This window comes from Peromyscus leucopus, chromosome 1 (genome assembly GCF_004664715.2).
Source record: "Peromyscus leucopus breed LL Stock chromosome 1, UCI_PerLeu_2.1, whole genome shotgun sequence".
NCBI lineage: Eukaryota > Metazoa > Chordata > Mammalia > Rodentia > Cricetidae > Peromyscus > Peromyscus leucopus.
In genome coordinates this window covers 38,919,536-38,942,529 of record NC_051063.1, presented here as the reverse complement: position 1 = coordinate 38,942,529, position 22,994 = coordinate 38,919,536, and the positions used below count along the sequence as shown (strand labels likewise).

General features: G+C 38.3%; 1 protein-coding gene across 1 annotated transcript in view; it reads left to right on the top strand.

Moving 5' to 3' along the window:
* Sorcs3 (sortilin related VPS10 domain containing receptor 3) overlaps positions 1 to 22,994 on the top strand; it is a 615,406-nt gene that overhangs the window by 547,941 nt on the left and 44,471 nt on the right. Inside the window, exons 15-16 of the mRNA XM_028874644.2 lie at positions 14,646 to 14,763; positions 15,624 to 15,757. Of these exons, the coding sequence (XP_028730477.1) occupies positions 14,646 to 14,763; positions 15,624 to 15,757 (252 nt within the window). The remainder of the gene's footprint in view (positions 1 to 14,645; positions 14,764 to 15,623; positions 15,758 to 22,994) is intronic.

Below are 22,994 nucleotides of genomic sequence, written 5' to 3'. Positions count from 1 at the left end.
AAATCTATACCTTGCCACATGGCTGGTGGCTTACCAGAGTCTTTACATGCTGCTTCTCCTGGCGGTGGCTGCAGTGTCTCCCTCCTCAGCCTTCTGCTTCCCAGAATTCTCCTCTCCCTTTGTCCCACCTACTTCCTGCCTGACCACTGGCCAATCAGTGTTTTATTTATTGACCAATCAGAGCAACAGATTTGACATACAGACCATCCCACAGCACTTCCCCTTTTCTTTTTTTTTAAAAAGGAAGGTTTTAACTTTTATACATCTCCAAAGCCAGCTTGGTATATTTGGGATTTTGGGCGTAGCTTCTCTTACTACTTCCTGCTGGAGGGGGGCACTGTATCTTATGGGGACACAAAGAAAATTTTAGGATCATGGAGTAGTCCGTGAGACTGTATCATCTGAGCCAGTTGCCTTGAAACGATTCTGGATGTTGGATCATCTGGGCCATGGTGTCATCGGAGACCTTTCAGGTGGTCTTGGCTGGTCAAACCTGATGTATCTTAATCTGGAACAAATCCATAGCCTTTGGCTTTCTGTAGAAACAAAAGCAGAGCCTCTGTTCCAAAGCAACATATCCTTATAGCCAAATTTTGAAGTCAAGGTACTTTTAAAATACACATTTTGGCATAACTCAACAGCTTTTGCAATCAAATCTTTTTCTTCAGTTACGAATATCAAAGAGAACATAATCCAGATTCTCTGTGTGGTAGCCATCTTTACATGGCTTATTTTTTATATTACCTTGAGCCTATTGCTTTAAACTGCAGCCTTTTAAGCCTGCTGACTCTGCCCACTTCAGCTTCCCAACATGGTGGTGGTATGTTTTCTGCCAGCTCTGGGAGCCATTAATTCTCAGAAATAGTGGGTCTATGCTTCTACCAATGCAGCATGTAGCCCAGAAACCTCTTTTTTGTTTTGTACTAGCAAAGGCTAAATCCACCATGCAGCTTAATATGCCACTTGCAGAGGCCTCATTCCCGCCATTCTGCAGGTCAAGCTTGCACTCTAGGAACCCTCCAGTAGCTCAAACTGGCAGCTGCCGCTCATTTTAGAGAGACAATTAGGAACTGTTTTTAGCTCAGTTTTAGAATCTTTTTTCTCAGGTTTTAGGTGGAAACTCTTGCCAACACGTTGGGTGCCATTTGTAGCTAGAGTTTTCCTGCCTTGCCCATAGTCAGGACAAATCTTTGTCACCCGCCAGTCCCACAGCCGCTCAGACCCAACCAAGTAAACACAGAGACTTATATTGCATACAAACTATATGGCCGTGCCAGGCTTCTTGCTAACTGTTCTTTTATCTTAAATTAACCCATTTTTATAAATCTATACCTTGCCACGTGCCTGGTGGCTTACCAGAGTCTTTACATGCTGCCTCTCCTGGCGGTGGCTGCAGTGTCTCCCTCCTCAGCCTTCTGCTTCCCAGAATTCTCCTCTCCCTTTGTCCCACCTACTTCCTGCCTGACCACTGGCCAATCAGTGTTTTATTTGTTGACCAATCAGAGCAACAGATTTGATATACAGACCATCCCACAGCAGGTGGTAATGTTGGAGGGTGAGAAGTCAGAGACAGAAAAAGAATAAGAGACAGACAGAAAGTTAGATGGAAGGGTATTTAGTTACTGCACTTGGCCTCAGTATATGTCTGCCCTCTGAAGATTCTAGCCCTAGCTGTGGTTTCTGATAATCACTTATGTCTTAGAATATGAACGACAATACTGTCAGTGAATGGAAGAAAATATCCAATACTATTACAAATAGTGCTTTCAGTGGGGATTTATAGTCTCATCTATAGATTTTTTTATTCTTTAAGTGTTTATATAATGAGAATACATTCTTTATAATGAACAAAAGGGAAATAATTTATCAAACTCTACACTTAACATCTTCTAGATAATAAAAGGGAAGAACTGTTTTTGCACCAATGCTAAGAATGCTGTGGTTTATGCTCATTCCACCTTTAAGCCTGTAACTGAAAGGAAGGGAGTATCTCACCTATCCACCACCACCTCCCTGTGCTAAGCACTGCCTGGAGTCACTTGGCACTACATCATTTTGGATAAACATTCCACTGGCAGTCAATAAAAGATAAGAATGCAAAATGGACCAATCCTACACATAAAACACAAATTCAGGAAATTGGTACATAGCACTTTCTGATGAAGCTGTGCTCTAAATAATTTCTTCAAGGTCATCTGGTTAATTTATGCTGCATTTGTAAGTTATTGTATATTTTAAAAATTAATGAAAGATTTAATTATGGCAGGGTTGCCTGTGACCTTTTGTGGAATGACTTCATCATAAATCTGCAGACATTTCAGAACTGTTTTTCAGGTTTCTAATAATTTGTTCTCAAATTAATGACATCTAGTCAATGAAAGAAGTTGAGGCTGGGAAAAAAAATGAGTTGAGATTTGTGGTTTCCTAGCAATGGCCAATTCTGAATCCTGGGTGGAGTTGAAGGAGGAGATGGTGTGTGTGTAACTCACCAGAATCCACAGCAGCAGGTTTAACTATTTACCTAGTAGAATGAAAAAGAAATCCAGTGTGTCAATAAGGGAGAAATGGCATGTATCCAAACTGTGCCACTAAAGATTTGGGGCACACATCTTTATGTGAGTGCTGAGAAACACCTGGACCAATTGGATACCTCTTATTCTTCCCTGATATACATAGTTTATTTATTTATTTTTGTTTGTAAATGAGAGATCTTGCCTATCTTCCAGTTTGTGTTCACCTGTGAGGCCCAATATAGACTTCATCAATCTGTGACCTTCACCCTGTTTGGTGGCTCAGTAAGAACAACCACACTGTCTGTCTCAAGAGAACATTCTCATTTCCCCTAAGCCCAGAACATACTTCTGTCTGTGCCTGTGTCTATTTACTTGATCTAACAGAGTCAAGAGGAAGGCATCTCAGAGGAATGCCATATCTGTGCACACTCAAGAAGGTCCTTTGACCAAGAAAAGATTGGAGTTTACAGCTGCTGTTGTAAGGAAAGCTGGAGTTGGGACATCCCAGGGCACTCTTGAAGGTGCCAGAACCTGGGAGAAAAAGCATTAAAACTGGAAATGTAGGTCTTAGCTGAAGGCTCCTGGGGTTACTGGAAGACCTGGATGTGATCACTGTCCTCTCTGCTCCCCCCCTCCCAGATGCAGATACTCATGGTGCTACTGTCATGTGTGTCTGTGACTCAACTTGAAGGATAGGAATGTTTCCTATGAAAAACCTTCAGCATAGCAAGAATTAGACACCAGCAGACCAGGTTTCTAGTTTGTTCTCTTCTTGAACAGGCCAAAGTTTTGTCCAGGCCTTACTTTCTTGATGGTTTATGAAGGAATTGGGCCAAAGGTTCATCCCCTAAGACTGTTTCAGCCCTAATGCTTTATAATCCTGTTTGTTCTCTTTCATGCCTCATGGATTCCCAACTGGAGACCAGGGCAATAAAGACTGTCATAGTTCAGGGTCAAGTCTGTAATTCTCCACACAGTACAGGTTTGAGACAAATAGGATCATAATTGGGGCTTTCTAGTTATAAACTCCCTACAGATTTTTTCCTTTCTTCCTTCCTCCAACTGTGCTTTCAAGTTTATAAATTTCATGGTGTTCCTGCCTTTTGTGCAAACAGGCTATTTAGAGCTTGAGGTAAGAGCCCCCCACCCATGTTCAAGCCTCAGTGCCAAACTGTGCAGTCAAATGGCTGCTAATGAGTCACAAAGCACTTCAAAGCCCAGTGCTGGGGACTGTGTGTGAACAATGGCTGCCAGTGTGTGCACTTCAATCCTGACTATCATCTGCTGGCTGTGCTGCATTGTTGGACGACTCCTCCAATTTCTTTGAATCTCAGTTTCCTCATCTGTTAAGGTGGAATACATGAGGTAATCCACACAAAGTGGTTAGCATATTTTAAAAGTTTGATAAATATTCCTTCTTGTTGGCATAATTGTTATTATTTGACTGAATTTTGGTTATAATTCACTGTTTGTAAACTCTTACATTAGAGTTTTTGCATATATATGGGTATACTATCTGCCCCCTAAATTCTCAGTCATCCAACCAAATAGATAATGTAAGTAATCCCAATGATCATTCTATAATTGCTGTGTATTTGTGTATGTCTGTGTGGGTCTGTTTGTGTAGATTCACATGTATAAAAATACACGTGGAGACCAGAAGACATCCTTAGGTGTCAATTCCTCAGGTACTGTTCACATACTATTTTGAGACAAACTCTTTAGCCAAAAACATGACAAGTAGGCTATGCTGGTTGACCAGCAAGCCCAGGATCATTCTGTATCCATGTATCTAGGATTATAGGCACACCTTACCATACCCAGATGTTTTTATGTGAATGCTGGGTGTCTAAATCAGGTCTTCATTCTTGCATGTCAAGCACTTTACCAATGAGGCTGGTTCTTCCACCTTTATAGAGACTTAGATGAATCTGTATAGAAGTTAGATTAACCATCCTGGATAGAGGGAAAGCAAGCTGAAGAAAATCATGCTCCCCTTCATGGGAGGCAATGAAATTCCAGCTGTGTACAAGGCAGTGAAAGGTACCACAACATACAAAGATAGAAGGAGGCTAGAGTTTAGAAGCTCAAGGTAATGATTCTTTGCAAGAGGTTTGCTACTAGATCATGTGGCAGTATCTTGGGAGTTGACTACACAGAGATTGAATTTGTAGACAGAAGTGGGACTGGTGGCAAGAAATCAAAGGGAATTTACATGTATCTGGTGAATATGAGAGATTTGTAGAAGTTCCATCAGAAGACTGGGAATCCATCTGGTGGTAACAGAGAGAAGTGGGTCTCTACTAATACAGAGATTTATAGCCTGATAGAAAACTCAACTGAGGAAGTAGCAGAGAAAGTCTAGAAAGAAATTACAGAGTCAGAATTGCCCTTGATCTTTTGCTGAAGATGTTATTCAGGCAAATAAAAGTAAGACTTAGTGGGTATAAGAATTTCTAATGAAGATGAAGTTTCTGAAGAAGGGAAAAGAGATATCCTGATTATAAGTTGGATAATAAGTGAGTTTAATTCAGAGTTCCCTTGAAAGTCACTCTTCAGTCAAGGTCACAAATATAATCTCCAAAGGAATTCTTTGAACATTTCTAGTGCCTTCATTGTAATAACTCCTTGTTCTCCTCATGAAGGTTTGTGGCCAATCATTATCTTCTTAAAACTTTTCTCAGATTTCATAACTATGTATAAAAGCCCTTGTAACCAGAGGTCCAAATGAATCAGATGACTATGCAGAGGAGAGGCAGGTGACCCAGATCTTTTCCCCTGGAAAGAGGTAAACATCTTTATAGAGCTTACTTCTCTAATTACATTTACTGTGGCATTGTTTCCATCGAAATTATAGCAATTATATACCCTGATCCCATTTGAAATCATTTAATTAATGAGTAGCTACCTCTCTGTGTGTTTGGAATTCTAATGAAGTCTTTTCATTTTGTGAGTCACATCCCTCCTCAAATTAATCACCCTTTTCTTTTTAGAAAGGTTTACTTAGTCTGGATGGTGGATTGAAGCAGGTTTGTTATTTAATGTCCCAGGAAACTACATTTGTTATAGAAAACCTAGCACAGTTTAGGATGACCAGAGACAGAATAACTTCTATTCCGTCTTCTCCAAGATTGCTTTAATTCTTGTAAACATCAAGGGACATCTGACTCAATCACAGTCTCTGACCCAGAAATGAAGCAGATAAACTATGGTAGCAGTATTGAAAACTGTGATTGATTTTGTTTGATTAATTCTATTCATTAATCAACCAAGAACTATATTAATTTAGTACCTGTTATACGAAAGAAGTGCCCATGGATGCAAAGATGGATGACTGTAATAGATAGATAAATCTGATTGGAAGGTTAACAGGATATGGACAACTTGTGTATCTAGAGGTAGACAGAAGAAAATACATTCTCAGAAATTATCTTGAAAAAAGCCACATTCTGCCTCCCATCTTTTTATGTTCATTCCACTGAACAAGAGTCATCTTTTAAAAGAAAGTTGAAGATTTCAGGAAGGTTTTTGTTCAAGTTTACCTAGTTAATTTCAAGGCCAAGGAGGACTAGGAACAACCAGATCTTCTAGTTTCTCTGCTTTCTCATTTTGCTATGATTCCCAGACCAACAGTAAAGCAAGAGCACAGAACTGTCTATGACCAGTGTCTTGTTTTTTTTTTTTTTTTTTTTTTTTTTTTTTTTTTTTTTTTTTTTTTTTTTTTTAAACAAAGATTGAAATGGCTTCTTAGGTTCAGAGAGTCCAAGATGAATCTGAAGTAGGGAGACAAACATATAAAAAAATGCATGTGGCTAGGTAAAAAGAAAAATAGAAGTAATACATTTTAATTGATCCCCACCATCACCAAAAATCCATATAATGAGAAATGGCTCAGAAAATTCATTTATTTTGTTCCTGTGGTTAGGAGAACTTCCTCCGGGAACCAAAGGGCATGGCACCTCTTTCCAGGCAGTCATCTATATTTATGTATGAGGTGTCTACTTATTTCAAGGCTCAGTACGAAGAAGAAAAAAGATTGCCCACATTTGGGCTAAGTGTGTGCCTTGAAAAAAGATTGAGAGTCAAGCCTACCAAAATATCTTGATTTAATTGTTGGGGAAGTCTGTAGAAATTCTGTCAATGAGAAGAGTGGTGATGGTAATGAACCTTTGTTGTCTGTGTGATTTTAAAGATTTCACATGCATTATTTAACTGAATGAGAGTTACGATTGCATTGGTCACTATGTTTCTTTGAGTTAAGAAAAGGAATATGACAACAAGGAGCTGGTGAGAAGGCTCAGGAGGTAAAGGCTCTTGCCACCAAGTGCAGCCACCTGAGATTGATTCCTGGGAATCTAAATGGTGGAAGGGGAGAACCAGCTCTTTCAAGTTGCTTGCATGCACAAGCACACACACACACACACGCACACACACACGCACACGCACACGCACACACACACACGCACAAGCACACACACATACACAAACACACACACAGATTAATAACACCAATAACAGCAGTAATAACAACAACAATAACAATAATAATAATAATTTAACAGGTAACTTTTAAAAAGAAACAAAGAATACAATTCTGAAGAAGGGGTCCCAAAATACTACATTGTGGCAATTATAAAGATGAGAAGTGATGCTGGTAGCAGTGAATTTGGTCAAGCTGGAAACTGAAAAGTTCCAGGTTTAGAGCTCAAGGGAGACAGTGAAGCAGATTATTTTTTGTGGGGAAGAAGCTTTTTTTTTTTTTTTTTAAGACTTCTTAAATTGAAAAAATATTTAAATACAATATATTTGATTATGTTTTTCTTCTCCCCTAATTCCTCACGCTTCCCTACTCCAACTTTATGTTCTTTCTTTCTTCCTTCCTCTTAAAAAATCAGTGCTTAGACAGACAGACAACATCATGATGGGGCACTAAGGAGAGATAAGGTCCACATGGCAGGATGCAAGTCCCTTCTTCCATGTTTTAGAGGAATGGGAGGCCATTTGCTACATGACTGGTGTGTAGATCACAGAATATGCTCTCAGTTTGTCTTTGAACGAGCTATAAGGACAGTAAGGGCAGGGATCTAAATAAACAATTTATTTTAGTTCTGTAAACCACAATAATCTGGTTTTGGGAATTATCACAATTCAACAAAAATGGAGGAGCTTTATAAAATGACAGGAACTCGCTCTTTTTGCAAGTCTTGAAAATTAAATTCACTTTGCAAGTTCCTTATGTTCCTTTAATAGCCCTCCACACTTCATTTCCAATTCTTTATCCCACAATGACTATTGCTAGAAACTCTTCTTTTCTATAGAATACAAATAAATCCAGAAGGTATCCATGACCTTAAGAAGTTTCTATTTAGTTAAAAAAAAATAGTCTTAGGTAAAGATGCTAGAAAATTAAGAACCCCTGGATGACCCTTTTTCATCAGAGAAATTTTCATGCAATCCTGGTTTATAGGCATATAAAATAGGCATACAGATTAGGCATTTACTGATAATAAATCAAGAAGAAATTTATTTTAATACAATTCTTTGATATACATATAATTTCGCCACTTATAAAGATGAAAACAAATTTGCATACTAATACGATGGATATGCTGTTTATTTTACATGAAGAATTAAATCTTAACTGAAAATTTGGTACTGCAGGATGGAGAAAGCATCTTCAGCATTTTCCGGCTTTGTTTGGTATTCTGATTTTATAAACCTCAAGGCTAAGAATGTTATTTCACATAAGTATATAGTACAAAATGTCAGAAGTACATTTAGGGCTATTTTTGAAATTGTTGAAAATTTTGTTATAAACTCAAGCCAAAATTCATTTTTAAAATTTATTATGAAACTCTCTAGCAACTCAAACCAAATGGTGATATCTTAAATCAAATAACCTCCCAAAGTATAATCCAAAGATAAACTAATTTGATACTTACATGCTGAGAAATGATTGTAGGAAAAATACTGAAAGTCTTTGTTTTTATAATTAACTCATGCTTTTGTAAGAGCATAAAACTCTATTTGTGCAGTAAAAAATATTTGAGATAATTTTATCAAGTCTTAACTAGATGTTAAGTGTGATGACATGTTCAGCTCAAAGAGTGCGTGCTGTGAGTTCAAAACCAAGGCAGAATGGAAAATGCCTCCAGAAACAACTTGGATTCACTAAACATTTGATTCTGTATTAACTTTTGGTTATTACAGATTCAGAAGTCTTTTGCTGTTGCCAAATCATTCATGAGTCTCACCTTTAGGGGTGTGACCCCATATGGAGTAGTAACCTACTGTTTTATTTTTAATAATTTATTATTTTTGAAATTATAATGCAACCGCAACATTTATCTCCTTCCCTCACCTCCCTCCAGCTCCTCCCATGCATCCCCTTGTTCTCTTTGTAATTCATGGTCTTTTTGAGAAGCTGTCACCTTTATTGTTCAAAGTTTGGTTTGAGGACATCATCATGATCAGGGACTTCAGAGAAATGCAAATATTCAGGCACACATAATGTACTAATGAGAACCTCTCTAGGTGGGGAAACCCATATGTCAAAGGCCTTCTGAAAGGACTTCTTGATAACAGAAAATTTGAACATCTGAAGAAGAAGAGCTCATTGTTGCCAGACAATTTTCAGATCTCCTGAAGCCCCTGACACTGGCTTGGAAATCCTATCATCCTTTGGTAGATTCTCCATGTTTTGCTTTCCTCTGCTATAACCATGCACTTAGGTTGATACATGAACCACTTTGTTCTCCCCAAATAAGTATGAGGAAAGAGCTTTCCCTATTATGCTGGCAATGATTCCTTAACTTTAGAGGAATAATTTTAGATGATGAGGAGCTCATATCTGGGAACTTGATGTTTGTTGTTATTCATTAGAAGGAGGCTTAGAATGCTTTTTAAAATTTTTCAGTTCAATGATATTAATACAAAAATGATGAGTGTGATTTTTTTTGATGGTCTTGCCGCTGTCTTTGTTTGGCTCACATTTTCACTGATCTTATTGTGACACCTGTTTCACTATTGTTTAAGAAAAGAGGTTATTAAGCACTTGGGTATTAATTAACCTGTATTTCATATCCTGCTTATTTTTCTATGTGTGCTATCTGTCATTTCTTCAACTTCCTTAACAGTTATCAAATCATCAGATAATTAGTGTAATATTGAACAGAACTAGAGAATCAAGGTCCATGCAGAAGAAAGACTATGTGTCTGAGTAGTCACTGACTGCCATAACTCATAATGTAGCACTGCTTGGAATCACACCGAAAATTAGTGTTAATCAATTAAGTATCTATATCAAGTTAGTCTGTGGGCATGCACAGGAGGGATTGTCTTATTCATTCATACAAGTGGGCCCATCTTATTGTGGGTGGTACCATCCTTAGGTAGGTAGTTCTGAGATATGCAAGAAATGTTCCTAAGCATTATCCAGAGAGCGAACCAGTAAGAGCCAGCAAGCAATGATCTTCCATGATTTCTGCTTCAGGTTCCTGCCTTGACTTCCTTCCCTGACTTCCTCCAATGATGGATTGCAACCTGGATTAGTAAGCCAATATACCCATCCCTCCCTGGGTTATTTTTGGTTAGACTGTTTTATCACAGTAACCAGAACAGTCACTAGTGCATCATTGTGTAGAGTTGAGGCAAAACAATGAACTATTGTTGTCTTCTAGAACAGATTGAAAGATAAGGAATATGGTAATATCCAAATATTACTAAGGGACTCATCTTTCTGGTCTTAGCTGAGACCCACCAAGATGAACAAAACTCATCATCCTAACAGTTTAAAATAACTATAATTTTGCCTTTGGCACTTGGAGGTAACCTTATGGAAAAGGATAATAGCATGCATTCAAGAATATGGCTGATCAGTTTGGAGAAAGACATGGGAAATACAGCATGAAGCAAGAAGTTGAACAAACATAGATGAAAAGAATGTACCTGTTGAGGTTTCATGAAAACCATCTGAACCAGTCTATAAGATTGAACTGATTTGATGCCTGTGTTCAGTCAGAAAAATAAGCACTTCAAGGCTCAGCTTCACTTAGGTTGTACGCATGGATCAATAGCACATTCTGTTCAGTATCAACCCTGCTAAACGATAAAGCCTAGGCTTGCAGTTGCATGCTCACTAACTACTGCACCTGTTGCCCCTGATCATCGCTATTTGTTAGAAAGTTATCTCACCCTTTACAAGCGTCCCTACTTGTGAGCTGCAAAGACTGCCAACCTATTTCTTTTCCCTTTTCCCAATACATACCTGGGTTTACACCATTTTCAGCACAAAGATGAAATGAATCCTGTTGTCATCAACATTAGTGTCCTAGCACTGCTTTAACAAAACCATAAACTAGATGGCTTAAAATGGCATTCATTATTTTATAATTCTGGAAGCCAATTTCCAAAATCAAAGGATTATCAGGAGAACTTGCTATGTCTTCTTCATTTTTTAAAACCACAAAATCTTCTGGTGTGTGTTTATGAATAGTGTAAGGTTCATAAAAGCATTTTCATACAAATATATCATGTACATTGACAGTATTCATTCCAGCTCCCCTTTATAATGGCTCTAGCCATTTCTTAGCTTATGGCTGTATATCTCCAATTTATACTTCTGTCTTCATATGGCCTTTTCACTACCTGTTCATCTTCATTATCTGTTACAGAATACTTCTTACCACTTTTACAGACATCTCAGTAATCCAAGATGCTCTCATTTTTATTATCTTTTGCTTAAATCTTCATGCTTCTTTTTCCAAATGAGGTTACATTATAGCTTCAAGGATGAGGACATATTCATTCATATCTTATTAAAGACCACCAACCACTCAACTCAGTCTTTTTTATAAAGCTCAGTCTTTCTTTCTTCCTTTCTTTCTTTCTTTCTTTCTTTCTTTCTTTCTTTCTTTCTTTCTTTCTTTCTTTCTTTCTTTCTTTCTCTCTCTCTCTCTCTCTCTCTCTCTCTCTCTCTCTCTCTCTCTCTTTCTTTCTTTCTTTCTTTCTTCCTTTCTTTCTTATTATGTTGTTTATTTATTATGTTTTCAGTGTTCTGCTTGCATGTATTCTTACAAGCCAGAAGAGGGCACCAGATCTCATTACAGATGGTTGTGAGCCACCATGTGGTTGTTGGGAATTGAACTCAGGACCTCTGGAAGAACAGTCAGTGCTCTTAACCTCTGAGCCATCTCTCCAGCCCAAAAGTTTTTTTTCCAATAATTTATATACTATTATTTTATGTGCATTAGTGTTTTGCCTCCATGTATATCTATGTGAGGGTGTTGGGTACCGTGGAACTAGAATTACAGACAGTTGTGAGCTGCCATGTGGGTGCTAAGGATTGAACCCAGGTCCTCTTGGAGAGCAGTCAGTGTTCTTAACCACTGAGCCATCTCTCCAGCCCCAACTCAGTCTTTTTCAATAGTGCTTAAACTTTGGCAACTAGATACATCTTTGGATGGTCTGATAAAATACATCCTTTGTACAGAGATAAACTTACATGTTCTAATAAATACATGTTTTTTATTAAAATTTAGATTATTCAATATCTTCTAATACAGCAGATTGTATATGGGCTGAAGTTGATTCATACCACATAATCTAGGTCCTTTTTAAATGACAACAACTAACAGTGACCATGATTTTTCTTTGTGATCTGGCTAATGTAGACTAACATGGGCTATCACCTCTTCTGTTCTAGGTAATACATACAATCTTGTTAATTTATTTCACAATCATTTAAATTATCATTGATCATGTTAAATTATTCAATTACATTGGCCACATTACCTAGAGAAACACTTCAACTACTGCTATTATTGTCTATCCTTAGGTATACAAAGCTCATTTCCATTATCCTATCCTTAAGCCAGTACCAGAAAGAGAAGTTGATGTTTCTTCCTATTACATCTTATCTTATTAAACTCTACCTGTCTGAGACTGTCAGAACCTACTGGGTCCTGATTCTACCATGAAGTGTATTGACTGTTGTTTCTAGCTGTGTGTCATTGGTAAGTTAGATTTCTGTTGATAAGCATTATTTTCATGTCTTTAAGCCATTTAGTAAGAACGGTAAACAAGGAGAAGCAGACAACAGAATGTTGCGAACTGACTACCTCTACCTCCCTTCTGGCTGATTTCAATACTTTAATTAGGTGCCATTCAAACACATCACTTTACTAGCAGCTGGCTCACATTTTAATTTTTTTCTTCAAAACTGCTGTGCAGACTCTTGTCACCTGCCTTGTTGACATCCAAGTATATCATGTACCTTGTATTTTCTTCTCTCTGCCTAGTAATCTTCTTATAGAAATGAGTAGGATTAATCTGACATGATGCATGTTGTGAGCCATGAAATAACTGTTTAGAGTAGGGAGAAATATTTGCTTTAATATCACTGGCATTGTGATACTCAGCTTGATATAACCTAGGAAGATTTAATACAAAAAATAGTGTTTGAATGTGGGAAGATTTTGATATCTGAGTAGAGAAGGAAAGAGATGTTTGCCAAGGTCATCTTCAATGTCTTATTTTTACTGATCCAGCTATTAATTTAACTCTCTTATTGCCAAGCAAGTAGAACCTTATCATAATAGCTAGCTGTTTTGTTAAATTTTTAAGGGAGCTGACATGGTGGCACATTCCTATAATCCCAAGAAGGATTGGGAGTTCAAGGTCATCCCTGGCTACATAGATTGAGGTAAATCTGGGGTACATGAGACTCTGCCCAAGAAACAAAAAACAAAATATAAGTGAGCCACCTTGCACCTTCTGAATAAATTTAAAACTAAATAGTGGAAAGACCTTGATGGATGACATGACATCTCTGTATTGGGTTTGGAAATGAATGTATTTAGCAAGAATAAAAAAGAAAAAGACATAGAAAATTCAGGAAAAAGTATCAGCTATATATTGGAATAATCTATGCTCAATGCTTCTAGTCTATGCCAAAGTGAGGTTTTAAAAAGACCATGCAATCTTGATAAAGTGTAGCCCTCAGTTTCTCCCTCAACATCTGTTTAAATCTTCTTTTAGATTTAAGTCTGTAAACCTTTTTTTATTTTTCTGATAATACATTCAAAGCTGTTTCCCAAGATTTAAGTTAAATGAGCTACAAAACCAATCTTATTTTTCCCACATTTTACAATTTATTTTAGTCCTCACTTCCTCTTGTAAGCATTATCATCTTCCAGAGAGTTGAACAAAAGATCTCAATGAGAAGGCCTTTGGTTATCAGCATAAGAATATCTAAACCAGGGCAGTGGAGAATGCTAGTATGATTGAGGCTTGCTGAAATGGACAGTCTAGTTCTTCGAAAGAGCTCCCAGCATGACTGGGTTCACCTCTCCATCACAGTGATAGATGTCTTGCACTGTAATCGCATGACATGCCACCCCAGTGAAGAATTGATGGTCAGCATTTTTTTCTTTCATTTTTTTCTAGAATGATTGATCATTCATATTTATAGGCCTATCAGCAACTGGGCTTTACAAAGGTCAGTATTGATTATCTGGACCATGCAGATGGCATTCTTCATTACTGTACATAAATATGACTTTCTTTTATTGGAATGCTGTTTTTCAAGGAAGGCAGCAAGAGAATAAGCATTAATATGAGTCATGCAGTGGGAATTTCAATGAAAAGGCACAGAGATGGCCACAGGATTTTGGCATCAGTAGGGTCATACTTTAGATTAGGTAATACATTTCATTACTCCCAATGTGTGTAAGTATGCACACACACAAACACATACACTCATATACAATTTGTTTTATAGATGAGGAAATTACTTCTAGCACTGGATATAGGTAGACAACCTACTATTCCTGACATTAAGAAGAAATGAAAAAGCTATGTGTCAAAATGTAAATTTGGTTTCATTTGGATTGTAAATTATTTGAATGCTTCCTATAAATCATATTTAGTAATTTTGCAATAAAAATGAGTGATATTAAACTTAATGTGAATGACAACCAGTTGGCTGAAGATGCAAAGATGCTGGCCACTGAAGAGGGAGACTACTCTTTTAAGGAAATCATTTTGGAGGGATCAAAGAAGTCCAGGCTGTCTTGACCTCCCCCTCTCTATTCTGGTGCATTACTGACTGATGCTGGACTTCTTGTGTTTTAGAGTTTTTGGCCACTTCAGCCTACGCTCCGAATGGCAGTTGGTCAAAGTGGACTACAAGTCTATCTTCAGCCGGCGCTGCACCAAGGAGGACTTTGAGACTTGGCACCTGCTCAATCAGGTACCACAACATTGGGATGTCCTGGCCTCTAAAAACAGGAACTACTGCCAGCTGGGTTTGGTCTTCACTGATCTTATTTTTTAGGGGAAAGGAAGGCAGTATGTCATTTGAGCATGTGAGTGTGTGACTATAAGGGAAAAAACTGGACATACACAGGGCCAACAGGGTAAATGACACACATTTCATGATTCTATGTGCTCATTATATCCCTGAACTTCCTAGAGGAGAATATATGAGAATAACTTAGGATATCAGCTCAGTTGGCCATTTATAAGAGAGAAGGGAACCAAGGAGACAGAGAGAGAGACAGAGAGAGAGAGAGAGAGAGAGAGAGAGAGAGAGAGAGAGAGAGAGAGAGAGAGAGAGAGAGACACAGAGAGAGACAGAGAGACACAGAGAGACACAGAGAGTGACAGAGAGAGAGAGAATGAGAGAGAGAGAAGGAGGGGAGAAGAGGGGTAGAGATTGCACTTATGGGAGTCAACCTCAATTTTACTGTGAAAACAATATAAACAATAAAAATAGTATGCCAGAAGTTGTTTTCTCATTACTTTAGCTGCTAAAGCCACTTGTATGCTGATCTATAATCTGAAGTCCTTGTGTTCTCCACAGAGATGGAGAAGAAACTGTATTATATAGACATCGTGGATAGGATGGGTAGAGGGGTGAACCCAGGCCAGGCATACATAGTGGTCCTTCCATGTGGTGGTAAAAGATTAACATGTTTGCCCTTGAAAATTCTGCATGAGAAATGAGATTGCTACATTGAATACTAAGGGCCAGTGCTTTTGTTGACCAACTGTCTTATTTCACCTCCTGTGTATTTTATTGCCTATCTCACTATGAACTTCCTCTTTAAGGGAGAGCCTTGTGTCATGGGGGAAAGGAAAATATTCAAGAAACGCAAGCCAGGTGCTCAGTGTGCCCTTGGCAGAGACTACTCTGGGTCGGTGGTATCAGAACCCTGTGTCTGTGCTGACTGGGACTTTGAATGGTGAGTCCTTTGAAATTTCGTCTGCAGTTCAAACCAGATATTTATCTGCTTGTGGGTGAGGATGAAGATGGAGTTACTTTGACCCAGATGCAGGAGGTACATCTATGGTCTTAGTTTCTGGACCAGACAGAAATTCTACATCACTTGAAAATGAGAATGAGGCACAATGATAGGAAGTACCAGTGTTGTATGATCAGAATTTCCTATGAGCCTTTCCCTTATCTCCTCATCTTCAGTGAGTGAGTAGCTATATTTGATAGTTCTGGAGGAGAGGTGCTGGATACTGATGAGCCTTAAAGAGCTACTTGCCTAGGAATCACTTTTATATATATTTTCTCAAATTGTACTTCTATGTATGGGTACTCGGTCATCATTTCCTCTTATTTTCATTTTAACTCATGTATAGTATTTATGTATTTTTGTGAGACATAGTATAATAATTTGTGTGCATATAACACTGTGGAATGGTCAAATCAAGGCAATTAACATTCCCATCTGAACAAACGTTGGTCAGTTCTTTGTGTTGGCAATCTTTCCATTTTAGACTGTAATTCTTCCTCTGATAACAATGAAAAAGTGTAATGGTATCTAGAATTCTGATATCTAATCTCCCTTACAACTGATGACTCCCAAATATGAAAATTTGCCTCCAGCCCAGCTTCATTCTCCTCTGAGCAATATGTCTATCTAATCTATACAATATACATCTGGTTTTCTAAGAGAGGTGGCATGATTAGTGTGACTGAAGAATCCTTCTTATTGGAAAGTATTTCTCTAATTTGAACCAAGCATAGAGCCATCCGGACCATAGCTGAAATGAAAGTGAGATTAACATCTCTTTTCCCTATGCTCAGATGTAGGCCGTCAAGGAGTCCTTTCAACCTGTCCCTGAAAGCACTTGTGTGCATCCTTAGAGCAGTTATTATCCTGCCAAGTCTACTAACACCACCTTCACTCACCACACTGTCACTCTGAAGTCATGGGTGGGTGTCTGTAGTCCTACTTATTGGACCAGGTACAGTTTTTTTTTTTTTTTAAATTCCAGATCAGATTTTATTACTCTTGTACTTAAGATACCTTAATAGATTCTCTCTCCTTTAAGGAACTGCCTTGTTGAAGGCCCTTTGGCCTGGCATCCTTTTCTATCTATTTTTTTTGTAATTGTTCTTCATTTATTAGCTGTATTACAGCCACACTACCAACTCTATTAATTAATTCAGGCTAATTCCTAGGAGAAGGACTGGAGAATACAATGATTTTCCATGTTTCAGCAATGCTAACACCTTTTAATCTCTCTTGTTTCTTCAAAATAGTTAGCTTTTTAGAAATGCCGAAGATACCTTGTCTCATCTATATACCCTGGTGCTCTCTAATACACCACCATGCTTTTGTCTTGTTAGTATTCACTGTATGAAGTGAATGTGCTTTTGAATGTTTTGTTACCATTGGTCTTTCCCCAGTAGAATGTAAGTGCTGTGAATGTAGGAGCTTTAAATTTCCCTTACTTTTGAAATCCCAGTGCCAACTCTACAGTAAACATCCAATAAAGAGTTGTAATATGTTTTTGAATGTTGTTCTTAGAGTAAAAGACCGTCCCAGTTCTGAGAATATGTGAATATCCCTCTGGTCTCAGCTAGATGAATGCTTCCTATGTGTTCAGTCAGAAGCTGAAGTTTCATTTGATAATTGATAGTGATTATCATGGGTTAGAAGAAACAACTAATGGCTCAAGCATCATCCCGTAGTCAAGAAAGGAGATGGGGCAATAGCAGAATCGTATTTGGAGTTCTGTGGCTCAGACTAGCAACATATGCTGAAATGCATAGTGTAAGATGAATTGCTAAATGGTCTTATCAATAAAAAAACCTGGAACCAGATATTGGGGTAAAACTGAGAGATCATAAAAGCAAAAAGAAGCTAGCCATGCTCTTACCACTTGGAAATCCTCAGCCAAAGAGACCTACTTCCTATGCCTTTCTGTTCTTCATCTCACTTCTCCTATCTGCCCAGCTACATTATTTCCTCTCTGTCTGTACAGACCTCCAGACCTCTATGGTTAGTGCTGGGATTAAAGGCACGTGTCACCTTGCCTGCTTTGTTCCCCAGTGTGGCCTTGAACTCACAGAGATCCTGATCATCTCTGTCTCCCAAATACTAGGATTAAAGGCGTGTGCTACCATTGCCTGCCTTCTATGTTTACTATAGTGGCTGGTTTTCCCTCTGATCCTCAGATAAGCTTTAGAAGGGTGTACAATATATTGGGGGGGGGGCACTGTAGCTGGGAGTTTTCCTGTGTCCTGCCCAGCCATGTGGTCCCTCACCTGCTTATAAAATAATTACTCAGAGGTTTATATTAATTATAACTGCTTGACCATTAGCTCGGGCTTATTACTGACTAGCTCTTACACTTTAATCAACCCATAATTCTTATTTATGTTTAGCCATGTAGTTTGGTGCCTTGTCTCATTTCTGCCTTGACATCTTGCTTCCTCTGTGTCTGGCTGGTGACTCCTGACTCAGCCTTCCTCTTCCCAGAATTCTCTAGTCTGGTTGCCCGCCTATACTTCCTGCCTACTAGCCAATCAGCATTTTATTAATCAACCAATTAGAGCAGTACACATTCGCAGCATACAGAATGACATTCTGCAGCAGGACACAATATATCACCACAGCATAGAGCATTTACCCTTACACAGCAGCCTCCCTTCTCTCATCTCATTTCATCTAGATATTGTCTAGAAGTCATGGTTTTATTGCCTGAATTTACTAGAACTTAAACAGATAACTGAAAGTCACTTGTGTAGAGTGATCATGCCTGCTCCCGATCTGCCCTTTATTCTTAGATAACTTGGCTTCCATGAGATTCATTAAAGTGAGATGTACCACATGGAATTTAAATTTCAATGGTAGAGTCCTTTCTGTGTCAGAAGATGTTTGAAAACAAGAATATTTTCACAGCTGGGAAAATATTTTTAATTATGAACAACAGCTCAGTGTATGATCATATCAGGTAGATGTAGTACTCTTCTTAGAAGTATAGCATGGCTATTGCATTTCCTACTTTTCTCACTGATGTGACAGAGTATCTACAAAAAGCAACTTAAAGTATGTAGCAGTTGCTAAGGCTAATGGTATAAGGCTCCAGTTCATCATGGTAACTGGACTATGCATTGGGACTCTGTAAATATGGGGAGAACAGGAAGCAGAAAGCAGACACTAAATCAAGCCAGGATACAAACTTCTTAAAGCCTACTCCTTGTGACTCACCTCTTCCATAGAAGATATACTTGCTAAAGTTTCCATTGCTTGCCAAATACCCCTACCAGCTTGGAACCAGATGTTCAAAACTATGAGCCTAGGAGGGACATTTCACATGCATGCAAACCAGTGCACCTTGTGTCCTTCTCTAGACTTACTCCATTGAGGTCTACTGCCTTTGAGTATGCCACACTTACAGATTCTGTCTCCTTGATCCAAAGCCAACCCTCACCCATTGATATGAGGACTTACAAATAAAATAGACAACAAAATAATGTTTCTTTCCTTAATCTAGTCTATTAGCATTTGCTGGTCTGTATAAAAATCCCAACACTTACATTTACAGGTTTTTCTTCTGAGAAATTTTCTTAATGTCTGTGTCTTTCCCTCCTTGGCTGCAAAATAAAAATACATAACACATTTCTCACCAGGTTCTAGGGAGAAATAAATGAATTAGTAAATGAATGAGGGTGGTTCATTAATATAGATAAGATGCTTACCTGAGCTGCATACAACATAAGCCTACAACATATGGTAGCTGTTGCTGCTGCATGAGTTGTGAATTTGTCCTCCAGAGTTAAGTGATCCTCATAGGATTTATACCAGATAAATCAGAGCTTAAACATTTAAGTAAGCACTGTTTTCAAAGTTGTACCTTTGGGTGTTATACAATTATTGTGATGCTAGTGACAGGAGTTAAAGTGGTTTTGAGCCTTCTTTGGGGACTATTGTCAGAATCTAAGTAAAGCCGGTTATTGGGAAGAGGAGGGGACCCCTCACAAGACATTTTGTGGTCTTACATTTGTGCTGATAGAGGTCTTACCTATATTCAAGACACTGTGATATTGGTGTCTTTACTATTGCCATTTTAATGAGAGGAAAATGAGCAGTTTCTTCAGAAGTTAACTGACTGCAGATACAGAAATAGTAGAGGCAGAGTTGGGGTTCAAATGCAAAGATGGCTAAACCTTGGCTTATTTCTTTTATGACATCTATTGCTCAGGAAGCCAAACGGGTCTTATTATTTGAGATTTTATGTTTCAGAAGGAATAGGGCCTCCACATTTAATTCCTCTAAAATTAAAACTCATCTCCAAATGACCCAGGGTGACTGCTCTAAGTGAAATTTAATATAGACTATTTCATTAACTCTAAAGACAATTTCAAATAAAGAAATTTTTACCATTGCTAGTGGAATTATAATAGGTATATGGTCTCCAAGTAGACATTACAGATTTTTCTACACAAGGTACTAGATATTTGCATTTCTATTGTAAATCATACCTTGTATTATAAAGAAGGCAAAAAAAAAAAAAAAACCAACAAAAAACAAAACACTTGAAATTGATGCAGGGTCACTAAAAAGGAGAGACTTAGTCTTGTCCCTGGTCACAATCAGAGAATAACAACATCAACAAAAATCATGTGACCTAAATGTGTGCTTTTACTACTTCTGCATATGGATAAAGCAGTTTTGATGGCAATTCCTGGCTTATTAACAATAGTTTTATGGTAAATGTTAGAAATTATTCTCTTTGATTTTAAGTCACTAAGTATCAGCATTGGCTTTGAAATAATTTTTCAGGACTGAGAGAAATGGCTCAGCAGTTAGAGCATCGGATTCTTCTGCGGAGGACTAGGGTTCAGTTCCCAGCACCCTCATGGTGGTTTAAAAGCATCTGTAGCTCCAGTTCCAGGGAAACTGATGGCCTCTTCTGACCTCCATGAGCACTAGGTACATACACAGTGTATATGCATAAATGTAGGTAAAATACTCACACATAAAATGAAATAAATTTTTAAAAAGAAAAATTAAATATGATTTTTCATCAAATATAATTTGTGTTTTGGTCTTTAGTGTTAATCCTGGAAGCCATTATCTGAGCACAGTATCATAGCCTGAGTCCTATGGTTATCCTTCTGGGAGTTCCCAATTCAGTTAGTTCTAGCCATTAACACACACATTCCTGAGCCAGAGCAGGCCTGCTCCTATGGGTGCCTTGGACAATGTATAAGGCTCTTAGAGTAGTAAAGGAGATATAGCCTACATTAGTAAGTTTAGGGAAGTTGTAGGGTGGGAATGGTGTGTTTAATATCTCCTCCATATTGGTGGGAGCTAAAGGACACACAACCTGGGTTCACAAAGGGGAGATAATTTGGCTTAAAGGGAGAAGTTTATTGAGTCTCAGAAGTATCTTTCTGTAGAATGCAAAGTTTAGGTAAAAAGTGTAAACATCACATAAAGATTGGAGTTTCTACTTAGGAGCCTAAAAGATTCCCAGGCTTAAATTTGCTATGAAGAGGTACTCCAAAGCAGTCTTCACCAGGGCCTGGGCGAGGCACAGGAACAAATGCCCACACAAGAGATAAATAAAGTTGCCAATAGAGTCTCAGGTGCTAGAGAGGGACTTGCTCCAAAGCCCTGTGCAGACCCCAGTAAGGCTAGCCCTCTGGAAGAGGAAGATATTTGCCGGTGATAACACAGGAAGTAATCCCCCCTTATTTTCATGCATGCTTTTTGCTCATTTATTGCTAACTTTTGTTGAGTACCTATTATGTACTGGGTTGTAGTAGCCGTTTACATGAATAATCTTAATTTCTCATCTAGCTCTTAGAAGAGTTGGGCATCTTCTACATAGCTCCATTCACTCAAGATAATAATAATCTAATTTCTGAGCTCTGAGACTTAGAATGCCATGGTGGTTTCTTCCTTGTTGCGAATGGAGCCATATCCACAGAGTGAGATTATCCAGCGGCGATACAGATGACAAGGGGAAAGGGATTTGGGGATGCCATACACATGATTTCAGGTGTATCTATGGTCCATTCAGCCTTTGGTTTTATACATATTGAACATAAGTTAGCGTTTTTTTTCTGTAGTGGACTAGCTAAAGTATAAACAAGACAGTAAACAATGTATAAATGAGAGTTATTGCACCAGAATATGATATAACAGAAAACAAAAAGAATATAATAAAGTATTTAGTTTTATGTTCTGAGTCCATTAGTAGCCATTGGTCACATGTGATTGTTTACATTAAAATTCAGTTAAATTAAAATACAGTTCCTTAGTTGCATTGGTTGGTGGTTACCACAGTGGAACATATCTATTTGAAATATTTCCACTGTAGAAAGTTCTGTTGGACAGAGCTGTCTTTTATCGCAGGTGGAGAGGTGGTCAGAGCAAAGCCATCATTGAACAAAGAGATGACCTGTAATCATGGATGGCTTCTTTCAGGGAGTGGTAATGGAGCTATACCATTTATTAAATAAAATAAACGTATATTTAGGGAAGTGGGTGACACTCTGATTTAAACAGAGCAGATATATTAGCAAGCTGTCAGCAGGATAAAGATAAGTCAGGTGGCTCTAATGGGATTAGATAAAAAGAAATGCTTAAGGGGTAATTGTCAGTCTGAGTAATTTTTGGCTAAGATATTATGGTTTCTTTTTCTATGGTTGCATTTGAATTCATGCCTTACCCAATGAGGATGATGATTATTATTCTTGTGGTAGCTGCTTCTGTTTCATGAATGCTCACACTGTGCCTGAAAAGATCCACCTGATCCTAAGCCCATCCTGACACACTCATAAAATGGCATCAAAGTATGTATTAGGCCTACATCCTGAAATCTCAGCTGCTAGGTGGGAAAGAAGAAGGAGAGAGAAAGAGGCACCGTGCTGCCCTCTGCCTGGACTGACACTCACACAGACCCTGAAGCTTCTTGGGAAGAGACCTTAGCTTTCTGACTGGTCAAGAGTTTGAGAATGGGCTAGACAGATCTAACAGTTAGAAACATGCCCTGTTCTTGCAGAGGAGCCGAGTTCAGTTCCCAGCAGCCACAATGAATGGCTCACAACCACCTGTAACTCCATCCAGCTCGAGGGGATCCAATGCCTCCACAGGCATGCACTTCTTGCACCCGTGTGTACATTCTCCCTCTCTCTCTCTCTCTCTCTCTCTCTCTCTCTCTCTCTCT